The sequence below is a fragment of the Kwoniella dendrophila genome, chromosome 9 (assembly GCF_036810415.1).
Source record: "Kwoniella dendrophila CBS 6074 chromosome 9, complete sequence".
Classification (NCBI taxonomy): Eukaryota; Fungi; Basidiomycota; class Tremellomycetes; order Tremellales; family Cryptococcaceae; genus Kwoniella; species Kwoniella dendrophila.
This window is the reverse complement of record NC_089484.1, coordinates 843,119-855,335: the sequence shown is the minus strand read 5'-3', so window position 1 is coordinate 855,335 and position 12,217 is coordinate 843,119. Positions and strand designations below refer to the sequence as shown.

Here is a 12,217-nt window from a genome sequence, read left to right as displayed (position 1 = left end):
GCATGTTTTTCCATGAATTGATGAGTATCATGAACCCTGCTGCGAAAGCCTCAATAAACTAGTTATAGATGCTTGTGACTGCAAAATATCTTCATTATATGTTGGTCATTGCCGACAACATATCCGAACCTACCCAACGGTAACATGCATCCGTCATATTTTGGGTCGTGCCTGACGTTTTCCGATTATTGAGTCATCGGTATGGTGAAAACAAAGAATTTTTGGAAAAAGATGCTTAAATTTGATAGATTTCCAACATATATACATATATTACTAATATATATATAGCTTGTTGTCGAGAATAAATCAATATCACTTCACCCACTCATCAATACGCCAAATACATCTGGCGCCCGAGAACGCTTCTCAATATAGCTCAATAGTGTATACTGTGTATATGTTCATATAACACTAAATCTTCCGTTTATGGCCAAGTCACATCGCCAAAAACAGATGGACAGTCGATAACAGCATCACAATCTACTCAATTCAGTTCATCCTATCTTATCAAATTAACGAAATACATCCAAAATAATGGCGGCGATACCTAGACCTGGACTTTTTTCTAGGATATGGCTGAGCTATACAACAGCCTTACGCCAAAAACCACTGAGGACAAAGATGATTCAAAGTGGTGTATTATATATATCAGCAGATTTAGTTGCTCAGTTTGGTATAGAAGGCAAATCAATTATAAGTCGGCCGAATGATGGACGAGAAGAGGAACAGGAAATGTATGATGTGAGTTTTTCCCATCCTCAAATCCTCTTTAGATGTGACTTGTGCAAATGAGTTCTGACGCATAGACAATCAATATAGCCTATACGTACAGCTAGATTATCGATATGTAAGTGAATTGTCATCATGCTGTTGAGTGTCTGAAATTAAATCAGATGATACGTCTCATAAATTGATGGACGCTAAAATCGTTGTTTTTGTGTTTACAGATGGATCTACAATATTTGCACCTTTAGCTCATTATTGGTTGAATTCAATAGAACGTATAGCTTTAGGATCTAAATTCAAAAGTAAGCTTTCATCATACATGAAGACTATATTCCTGTTCTTCTCTTTAAGAAGTATAGGTGAATCAACTTCGAGCTAAAAGTTGATTATTTGACTATCGTTTTAGCAATTGCTGCTAGATTAGCATTAGATATTTGTTTATGGTCACCTTTCGTTACTTTCATGTTTCCAACTTGTTTAGGATTATTAGAAGGTAAAAGGATAGATGAAGTGAGGAAGAAGGTAGCTCATGTGAGTTGGAGTCACTATCACTGTGCATTTCGCTTCCTGAGTCAAAAGTTGATCACGGAAGACCATACATGAATTCAATTTTGTTTTTTACTAATACTTTTTTCTTAATTTTTTACTATATATATATATATAGGGTTGGTTCCCAACATGGCAAAAAGCAGTAATGGTATTTGGACCTACACAAATAATAAATTTTAGTTTGATTCCACAACAACATAGATTATTAACTGTACAATCAGTTGGATTATGTTGGAATATTTTTTTATCTTGGCAAAACAATCGTAATAACAAATTATTATCTAATGCTGAAATATTATTAGAACAAGCTAAATCTGATTCTTTGAAATTAAATAAACAATTCAATCAACAACAACAACATCTTTCAATACATGGAGAACAAGTCTCTGAAGAAGATGTAGAAGAATCTAAAAAAGATTTAGAAGAAGCACAAAGTAAAGTTGATAAAGCTAAAAATAAAAAAGAATCTTTGAAGAAACAAGGTGGTGAAGATGGTGTAGGAGTTAAGATGGCTTGGTCGTAAGGTCATAGAATAGAAACTTTACCTGCTCCCATTTCTGTGAGCACGTAGTCGGGCTCTTGCGAGGAACTAGTACAGAGCAATTACCATCCCTGCAATTATGGTAAAACTTTACAACGGATTATAAATTTTCGGATCATGTATGAATGGATACAACAATGAACGGATGGCAATGGTATAGAAATCTTAAGATGAATCGACACGAACAATATACATAGAACAAAATAGATGTTGTAAATCAAATATAATCATGGATGGACATTGGAGACACATATAGAGATATATGTTTTCAATTTTGCGCTGGACAATTCGTATGTAATATAGATCAGGATACCTACAGTAGCGGTCATGTATAATGATTATACAGCTCTTGGCTCCCTATCATTTACAACTTGATCATTCTCACATGTACCCACAAGTATACCTACTCCTAAACCATGCTCCATCCGCAAAGGACTTAACGTAGGTGGCTTTTCACTGACTATACTTGTTCCCTTTGTTAAACCACTTTGAGGTATTTCGAGCTTTTGAGTCTCAGATGGTTTGATTGCAGATAACCTTTTCTGTTCCTCTTGTTTCTCTTTGTTTTCTTTCACGGTATCCGCTAAATAGGTAATTCTATTTGGGTTTTTGGATGATCGCTTGTCATCACTGTTATCTCCTGTCGTGTTCACTTGCAAATTTGGTTCATCAGCTTTACTCTTTTCAGTCTTCACTTTACTGTTATCTGATCTGGAGTTAAGTCGAGCAAAAGCGGCTGATGGAGTCCCTTTTCTTGAACCTGCTTTTTGTCGCTTTGCGGCTGTGACAGGGGTTGTAGGTGAGATCGGTATTTCAATATATGGGATTATAGTGTTTTCCTGTTTAGAGTGTGTATCTTCTTGCTTCTTAATACCACTTTCATTACCTTTAAATCCATTCCAATTCTCTTCAAAAAATTTAGGTTTTTCATATGGTTGTAACGGTTCATGTCCGAATGAACTGGAAGTATCTAAAGCAGGTTCAATATCATACTTGACCTCACCCTTAGGTGTTGTGGCTGATTTGATAGCTTTAATGGATGTTGCAGTAGGCATAAACAAAGCATCATCACTTCCAACATAAGTTCGATCTGATGAAATAGTAGATGTTGAAGGTATATCTACTGAAGGTATTTTGAGTATTTCGGGACGTGGTTTGGATTTATGTTTGATCGTTGCTTTAGGTGGTTTTTGAACTTGGATAAAAGGGAATTGATTGTGAGAATCTGTTCGAGGGAAGTACGAGTTTCGGTTGAGAGCTGCTGCAGAGAATGGATGAGGTTTATCTATGGTATGCGCTGAATGAGTTGAAAACTTTATTGGATCGGCGGTTCCATAAGATCCACCAACACTGAACAAATCTTCTTTCCCTCCAGCACTGATTTTACGTATTGACAGTTTATCTGATTCTTGTGTATATACTGATCCTCCAGACAAAACTGAAGGTCTCCTCTGACCGACGTTGATTACATTAGGTGCTAATGACATAAGTACATCATCGATATCTAATGGCTGATCAGTAGTAGCGATAGAAGATTGCCTCTGTCCTGCATAATTTCCCAAAACGTCTGAAGAGGCATTAGCATGACCCAAGCTGGAACAAAATGAATTGACTCTGGTAATCGTATCAGGCATGGAAGAATTACTGGAAATTCTTCTAATTGAAATTTGTTTCTCTTCGAAATGAGGTTGACCATGTTTTACTTCACTCTGACGATCAGCATTATCATCCCACTGAAGCTCTTTCGTAAATGTATGAGCAGTGTTAGGAGTGGAAGTGACGATGATTCTAGGCTGTGTGATGGGTTTTCGATCTTGGGAACACGATTGACAATTATCGAAAACATTTTGTTTTTGGCTTTCATTTAATTTTTTTTCACCTGATTGAGTAGGAGAAAAAGGTTGACCGATATTGTGGCTATTGTCATGACTGTAAGCACTTTTATGGGCAGGTGAATGATGTCTTCTATATGAATATGCTCCTAGGAATAGCAGGGCAAAGAATACGATTGGCGATGATACAATGACTAAATTGCAGCTTATCTCAGTTAACTTATTGATATAGTACTAAATGAGGTGAAAACTCACCAGCAATTTTTACTGCATCGCTTACTGCCATCTTTTTAAATTAATTATCTATTTTGTTATGAGTTCGCTTCACAGCGATACTAGCTATTATCTTATATTTTTTTATTGTTTATTTTCAATTTTTATTTTCGATTTTTGTTTTTGTACTTCTGAGAGGGAAGAGAAAAGCGGTCAGAATGATCAGAATATAGTATACACAGTAAAGTACACTAATTTTATGAGAATTAGTATCATATCCGTCATTTGCATTTTTGAAGACTTGATGATGTTTTGTACAGATATTGTGTATTATATCTTCATTCTAAACATGTATCAAGGTATAACAGGATGATATGCATCAAAGGTTATAGAAGTCAATCAAAGGATTTGCAACCTCCAGCTACTGAACGCTGCTTTCTGCCACTAAAGTACGCTTACATCGCGTGGTCATCACATGGCGTCAGTCGCGTCTCAACGTTATCCCAATTGTCATTGTTGTCATCGATGAATATGATCTGTGCAGTGCAACGGAATGTTTAATACAAGCCATTATATAGATATATAGATATATGTAATCAATGCTAAGTTCATCCTATCTTTAGTTATATTCTAACACAGATACCGTCGTTACCGATTCACCTTGTCGAAGAGAAGCTGGTCGCCTCGAGCTCCGTTGCGTCAAACAAGGACTTAAACCGTCATGTCCAGTCCATCTTCAACTGGTGGTCCATCCAGTCAACATGCGTTACAGAAGGGAAATCATCCAAAGCATCTTGGCAAAAACAAAATGGAGAAATGTAAGTTGATCTATTTTGATTATCATGAACACCACATATCCAAAGTATTAACATCTAATGATGTCTTCTTCTCTCAGTCACCTTTACCTTGGGAAAACTTGACGCAGGAATGGTAAGTTCAGCTTGCAGCTTAGCAGTGGTCGATAAGTCGCAAGAAGCTGATTTGCAAATACTTATAGGCAATATTACTTGGACCTAATGCACATTTACTTGAATTTCCATCTTTATTATTACCTACACCTTCACCAGGTACACCACCTTTAGGTCCAGGATCAATTTTAACTATAACTGTATCAAGAGATATTGAAGCTGAATTTAAATCTTTAAATGATTTTAAATTTTTACAATCAAATATAATTGAATCATTTTCAAAAAAACCTTTAAAACCTATATTAAAATTAAGAAATGTAACTCAAACTTCAGTTTGTGTTGAATGGGAAAAAATTAATTTAGGTTCATCAAATTTTAGATCCTTAGAAATGTTTAGAAATGGTCAAAGATGGGGTAGAGTTGGTGATACAACGAAAAATCAAAATCAAAATCAAAATCAAAAAAATGAATGGAAAACTGGTGGTTTACAATCAGGTGAAGAATATACTTTTCAACTTGTTTTGTAAGTTTAAACCTCTGTTATCTACTTTATATTATATTTCTTTTTTCGCTTTATGATAAAAAGCTGATAAACAAATCTAACGAGAGTAGAAAAACTACAGCTGGAACATATCCTTCAAATTTGATTAGAGTACGAACACATACTATGGAGTAAGCTAAATACTTTTACAAACTGGAATAATTCAGCTTATACGTTTCCTTCTAGTAATCTTACCGGTTTACTCATTCATTTCGGACCTATACATCCTCCTCAACTCCTCTCACAGCTTAGGGAAAGTCTTCAGCAGATCGGTGCAAGAGAATCTCCTACAGTCGCATTAGACACCACGCATTTCGTATGTACTACACCTATAGTAGGTGGAGATGATTCTGGTAGAGGAGGACAGATAGATCCTGAATATCAAGAAGCAACTAGAATGAATTTACCTGTTGTCGGTCCAGGGTGGTTGATGGCTGTTGCAGGCGAAAGAAAGTGAGTAAAGCTTACCAAAAATCGCGAAGACAGGTAATTATGGGTGATTCTACATCTGACTGATACTCGTTTCTGGAACAGACTCGTCCCTATATCCAACTACTTATTACCTTCTTTACCTCAAGCTACAACTACGACATCCGATCCTGCTCCGTTCCGAAGACCATCTCCACAAAAGAGATCATCATTACCATTTACATCTTCATCACCTACATCGCCACATCATCATGAGCGTCCAGAAGAGATACGAAGATCACCAAGTCCAGAAACTATCGCTAGAATGAGTATGCATGCATCATCAACTAAACCAAATATGTTAAGAAATAATTCAATGGAAGGTAGACGAAGTAGAGAAATGAGTTTAGATGTCGATGTCGACAGACCAAGAAGTCCTAAACCTGAAGCTGATGGTAAATTAGATCGGTGAGTTGCTTCATCTTCCTCCCACTATCTCTGAATGGTTTGATTGACTGATCTTTCAATTAGTGGATTTAAATTCCCTCTTTCTGGAAGCGTATCCAATTCCCCATCTCAATCTCCCACCGAACGCGATACTCGTCGTTCAGCATCCCCGTCAAGAAGACAAACCGCCCCGGCTGTTCCGTCAATACAGGAAATACCAAAGGAATCTGAACAACCTGCTTCTGCACCAATAAGTGGGAGGGACGTGCCAATTCAGCCATCCGTACAAGCTGCTGTAGATCCAACTACTAGTGGTCCTGTGGTAGATGCTATCCCCGAACATGCCTCCACAGCAGCAGGAACATCTGAAGGGCAACCCATCGATGCTATCTCAACAAAGACTACCCAAGAAACAGCAGAGTCAAGAATATCTGAAGAAAGAACACCGACAGAAGAGACAAAAGAGGAGTCAGCCATTATTGAAGAACCTGCCGAGATAGCACAACCATCAAGTAATTCCGGTCCACCGCCAGTGATCACTGAAGAACCCGCTTCTCCCACTACAGCAAAAACACAAGCATCAACAATCGACGAAGCTATAGCTAACTTCGAAAATGCTATAGCCAAAACACCCGAACCTGTAGAAGAGGTTTCTGCTCCCGCTTCAGAAGTAGCTCCGGAAACGGAAAAAGTAGAAAGTCCAATCATCAAAGCTTCTGAAGAACCTAGATTAGAAAGAGTAGAAGATAAAGCTGTACCTGCAACTGCTTTACCTATTACACTGCCCAGCACCAGTAAAGAAGAAAAAGAGGAAACGCAAAAAGAACGATCGGAAGCTGTAACTCCTGAACCAGCTTCTGGATCTAAAGAAGAGTCATCGGCAGCAACTACAAGTAAAAACAGGAAAAAGAAAAACAAGAAGAAGAAGGCATCAAATGCTTCGGGAGCAACTCCACTGTCGTCTAATCCTGGAACAGGGTCAAATACGCCAGCATTAGTCGAAGAGGGTGATGAAGGAGGAATGGATGAGATTGATCTTAGTTGATTATAGATAATAGGTGCATCATGCATAATTAGGATGGTCAAGTGGATACGGTCACTTTCAAAGGCGATACATGAGATAGATTGCTCCCAGATCGCCAAGAATGTGTTGGGATGCGCGAAACATTAAGGTTATACTAGCTTTCCACTTTGGAAATTAGATAGATGATTTACAGAATGGGCCTGGATCGGACTGGTTTCGATATAACTCCTTTTTGAAGAGATCAATAGAAACAACGATGAGTAAATTCAAGTTGGAATCAAAACACATTTGCTTTTGAACGTCTCAAAGGCAGCTAACAGTATCTTCTCATGTGTCTAGACTAACAAAGGATCGTATGAGATTGACCCTAATCGAAAGGATATTAACAAAGGGATGATTATTGAATGATGGGTGAATTGAGTTTTACTCCTGGAAATATAGATGCTACGCGGACTGAGCAATAGAAAGATATAAAAGTTTTGTTCATTCAGAGACTGTCGATCCATCACGATAATTCTGAGCCTTTTCTAAACCTTGTTCATCCTCACTCTACTAAACAATTTCCTCCACACAGAATCAGTTCAACAACATGTCAAATGACAACAACGACAACAACAACGATGCTCCACCACATACAACTCTCGATGATTGTGATGTCAACTGGCAATACGGTGGTGATACTTGGGGAACCAATCATACCGGTGAGTAGGAACATGATTGAGAAAAGTAAATCATCGAGTTACACTGATTTCGGTCCCTTATAGATGATCCGCTTAGAGGAGATTATCATGGAGGTACATTTTACAGTACTACTGTACATAAAGCATGGGCTAGATTATGTTGGACAGGAATGAATATTGAAGTTTTCGGTGGTAAAAGGAAGAAGTGAGTGAATATACATTGTATACTCCGTAGACACTATGGCAGAAATACGCTCTACTGTATCGCTTTCAAGCTCATCATACCGAAACGAATTTTAGCTAACCAGGAAATCTCGTGATTTTCATTACATGTAGTCACGGTTTATATACAGTAGTAATTGATAATGGTGAATTACAATGGTTATCAGGATTTAGTGAAACAGATCAAATTCAAGCATCTTTGATCAAAACTCAAGAACTAGGTTGGGGTAATCATCAAATCGTTTTAACAAATATGCCAAAAACAAATATGACTGTAAAAAGTAATATTTGGTTTGATATTGATTATGCTGAAATTGATGGGTGGCCGTAAGTTCATCTTCATACGTTATGGTTATGAGTTTATCTAAAGATCGAATCTGTATATCTGATATTTGATATTCACTCTCAGAATCGATTGTAAAGATTTACCTGAGAACACTGTAATTCCATCTTCTACCATTGCACCAGCAATAACAACAACACCGACTTCCATTAACTCCACATATACCGGTAATGCCACTGCTAGTACAACAGGCGGTGTGAACAATACAACAGCCAATAACGCAACATCGGCAACACTGACAAAGGCACCTTTGGCTTCAGGTAACAGTTCAGCAACATTATTAAGTTCAACATCTGCTATAAGTCCAACTACGACTGTAACGATGAGTTCATCTTCAATTTCTCCTTCTGGGTAAGTTCAGTAGTCTTAGGGAACATCGTACGTGAATAATGCTGATTTCGCAATATGTATTGTAGCTCCAATGCTACTTCAACGGAAAGTACAAGTGGTGCTTTATACCTTCAACCAGGTATGGAGAGTCAATTAGCTTTGATTGGTTTGATGGGTATATACTGTCTCCGTCTACTCTTCTAGGCTTTTAAGCAGAAATGCCTTGGCGAAAGGACAATCAACATTTTCCATCCTTTGTACATATCATTCGTTTGTGATTGTACTTCCCCCTTTTTTTTCCCTTAAGATATATTCGGACAATTGTTTGTGTGTTACATACTCTTTATTTTCAGGATGCTCTGTGAGCTTTAAACATTTTATAGTTATTATAGTTTTCCGTTTTCGAATCTCTCCATATGTAAATAGGCGTACAGTCAGTAATGATGTACTGTACTCTGTCCTACTCGGATTGACCTCTGATCACCGTAATGTCGTGTTCGGGGATGATGGAGATGATTCAAAGTCATCGCTTAGACCTCCTTACCAAAACTGTCGAACTGATCGTGCCTGTACCTCAATAAAGATACCTTTACAACACACAATCGAGCGCAAAGGGCCACTGATTACTACTGTGTATGAAACGATGTTTGTGTGTGCAGACATGTGATCGGATTGTAATATTCATGGTACTATACCTGCGCAATGTAAGAATCTATGATGGTTCATTCACATATACACAACTAAATGCATACACAACAATTCGAGTTTGTTACGCGTTGGAAAGGATTATTATGTGTGCCGCTCGGATCATCTTGTGGCGTCTTTATAAAGTAGGTCATTTGGCATCACACAACATGAGACTGTATGAATTTCCCACCGTGAGATGGGAGAGTGATGGAGCCGTCCAGTATGTGAAGACTTGGTGTAACGAATGAATGATATAAAGTATAACCAATTCCCTAAAAGATTCTTTTCCCCCAGACTTGATCTCTTTCTCAATTATAATTTCTCGACCCTCTACCTTAACTCCAAACTAAACCAAAAACTTACGTTCTTTTAAGATCTTATACTTTATACCAGGATGGGTGACTACAAACTCGATGATGCTTCTGACTTGATTCAATATGGTGGTGATAATTGGGGTGTAGATCATAAAGGTCAGTGCTCATACTCACATCTTTCAACACCCTGTCATGAAATTAATAATTAATCATCTTGTTCATATACATCTTAGACGATTTGTCCACTCCCAAGTATTACGAAGCTACATTCCATACTACTACCGTACATCTTGCATGGAGTAGGATCTGTTGGGAAGGTGGAGATATCAATGTTTACGGTGCTAAAAGAGACAAGTGAGTCCAAGTCATTCAGTAATGACGAGCAGCATCATTTTGGTTATACAGTATAATTCACGGTATATTCATCCACGCAACTGACTCTGAATCTTTCACAACTTAGCCACGGTCTTTATGCTGTCTCAATCGATAATGGTAACCCAGAATTTCAAGATGGATTTTCTAAAGAAGGTTAAATTCAAGCTGTTCTTTATGGTTCACAAGGTTTAGAATGGGGTAAACATCAACTTACAATTTGGAATACTAATAAATTCAATTTTATCAAGAATCATATTTGGCTAGATGTTGATTACGCTTCGTTCAACGGAAATCCGTAAGTTCTGGATAGACATGAGCGATAGGGTATTCATTGATCGAAAATGTTGTGCTGATTTTGCCTAATACTTGTTATTTGACATTCAGTATTTCATGTGACGAATTACCAGAAAACACCGTAACTCCATCAGACCCTTCAGCTGTTACACCTACTACAGCAGAGGGTGCAGCTGCAGCTACATCCTCCGCAACAGACGGACCAGCAACCAATACTGACACTGCTGCCGGTGTCGCCAATTCCACTTCTGTGACTATCCCTGCCTTCTCCGCTAACTCGACTGCCGCTATAACATCTTCTACCATTACACCAACTACAACTGCTACCGTCGGTCCGTCTACTACTGCAAGCTCTTCAATTGCATCTTCAGTATCATCTTCCGCTATATCAAGCGCTTCTGCGTAAGTATACAGTACAACGTCACCGAGTTCGTATAGTATAAACTGATTCAATGCTAATATACATCCCTTACTCACTGTAGATCCGCTACAAACGCTACCAGTGCAGCTCAAAACCTTGTTCCTGAATTTCAAGGTCAAATCGCTCTTGTTGGTTTAGCAGGTTACTACCTTTTCAAACTTTTCGCTTAGTCTTTCTGGGAAAAACAAACAAAAACTATCCTCGTCATCTTGATCGATATTATTGCTAAAATTCATTGCATTTATATTCATCTTGATCTTGATCTTGATCTTTCCTTGCTTATCTTTCGGGACATTATGATACTACTTTTTATATTCTTCTTAAATTCGATCATGCAGAAATCATGCTCATCAACGAATGTGTCGCACTTATTTTGATGTTGTTCTGATTCTTGCCGGTACTAAATAAATGTAATAATACAAGTGTTGGGGTTGGTTGACGATGATCAACGTGTGTCGGCATACTGAAGCTCATGGTAACGCATGATTAGTTTTATCGAATATTATGATTTACAAAGAACGGTGTATGATTTGTCACCGATTGAAACGAAGGCATTAAAATCCAGTTCAAGGAAATTACGGGATTCTGTGCCCTTGTTTCCTGGGAAAGCAGAACAAATCCCCGTGAAGTACGGACTTTTCCCAATTGCTGTTTCGCACCTTGCTCTGATAGCTTCTGCCCCATACAGAGCCCCGCCATCTAACATCAGAATCAACGGGGCTTCACCTGCTTTCTCTCTGCTTGACAAAAATATCACTTCGCCGAGGCTTGATCAACCGCCTTTACGACGGGTACGCTTTTGATCGGCATTCCTGCCTACCCCGCACACACAGCATATAAGAGTCATTACGAGGTCCGTCAACAGTATTCTCGCCAATGCAAATGAATCAAATGTTGACGGAATAGGTTTTCTTGCATGATACATAGGAAACAGGTTAGCGGCATTTGAAGGCATAAAATAACATTACGACATTTGCCAAGAACAAATATGCTCCTTTAACTGGTTGATGGCGGTTAACGCGGGTGAATCGTCGACGATTTTGTTCTTTTTTTTTCGAATTTTCTGGGTTAAAGTCGCTTTCGGCTCGTTCCTGTGATATAATGCCATTAAATTATCAAATTAAACGATCTTGACGATTCTTATCGCAACGTTCTAATTGGTTGACCCCATACAATTATGGGAAAATCGGCACAAACCGCCGGCGCCGGTATGATCGAAAAAGTAATGCCAAGAAATGCAAGTTACGTTATTTTTGAGATCTTTCCTGTACTTTGTGCCTAACAAGGTAGAACGATGATCACTGGAATCAATGGTTTTCCACAGAGTACCTCTTGTAAGTCACCGAGGTTTCTTACAACTGA

The 12,217-nt window shown here is 38.2% G+C and overlaps 5 protein-coding genes across 5 annotated transcripts; 4 read left to right on the top strand and 1 right to left on the bottom strand.

The window, feature by feature from the left end:
* Positions 1 to 534: 534 nt before the first annotated feature.
* L201_006729 (uncharacterized protein) lies at positions 535 to 1,798 on the top strand (the record flags this gene model as incomplete). The annotated part of the gene is made up of 5 exons (XM_066222447.1): positions 535 to 741; positions 820 to 847; positions 948 to 1,028; positions 1,133 to 1,257; positions 1,391 to 1,798. The coding sequence occupies 5 exons, from the start codon at positions 535 to 537 to the stop codon at positions 1,796 to 1,798; spliced, it is 849 nt and encodes a 282-aa protein (XP_066078544.1).
* A 356-nt stretch (positions 1,799 to 2,154) lies between these two features.
* On the bottom strand, positions 2,155 to 3,934 carry L201_006728 (uncharacterized protein; the record flags this gene model as incomplete). Its single annotated transcript, XM_066222446.1, has 2 exons — positions 2,155 to 3,842; positions 3,904 to 3,934. 2 exons carry the CDS (start codon positions 3,932 to 3,934, stop codon positions 2,155 to 2,157), a joined length of 1,719 nt encoding a protein of 572 aa, XP_066078543.1.
* Positions 3,935 to 4,582: 648 nt separating this feature from the next.
* L201_006727 (uncharacterized protein) lies at positions 4,583 to 7,210 on the top strand (the record flags this gene model as incomplete). Its single annotated transcript, XM_066222445.1, has 7 exons — positions 4,583 to 4,679; positions 4,757 to 4,791; positions 4,859 to 5,292; positions 5,382 to 5,441; positions 5,497 to 5,763; positions 5,845 to 6,186; positions 6,250 to 7,210. The coding sequence occupies 7 exons, from the start codon at positions 4,583 to 4,585 to the stop codon at positions 7,208 to 7,210; spliced, it is 2,196 nt and encodes a 731-aa protein (XP_066078542.1).
* A 568-nt stretch (positions 7,211 to 7,778) lies between these two features.
* On the top strand, positions 7,779 to 8,968 carry L201_006726 (uncharacterized protein; the record flags this gene model as incomplete). The annotated part of the gene is made up of 5 exons (XM_066222444.1): positions 7,779 to 7,890; positions 7,954 to 8,074; positions 8,206 to 8,418; positions 8,501 to 8,785; positions 8,851 to 8,968. The coding sequence occupies 5 exons, from the start codon at positions 7,779 to 7,781 to the stop codon at positions 8,966 to 8,968; spliced, it is 849 nt and encodes a 282-aa protein (XP_066078541.1).
* An 877-nt stretch (positions 8,969 to 9,845) lies between these two features.
* L201_006725 (uncharacterized protein) lies at positions 9,846 to 11,025 on the top strand (the record flags this gene model as incomplete). The annotated part of the gene is made up of 6 exons (XM_066222443.1): positions 9,846 to 9,921; positions 9,999 to 10,119; positions 10,226 to 10,293; positions 10,405 to 10,435; positions 10,525 to 10,836; positions 10,917 to 11,025. 6 exons carry the CDS (start codon positions 9,846 to 9,848, stop codon positions 11,023 to 11,025), a joined length of 717 nt encoding a protein of 238 aa, XP_066078540.1.
* Positions 11,026 to 12,217: the final 1,192 nt, after the last annotated feature.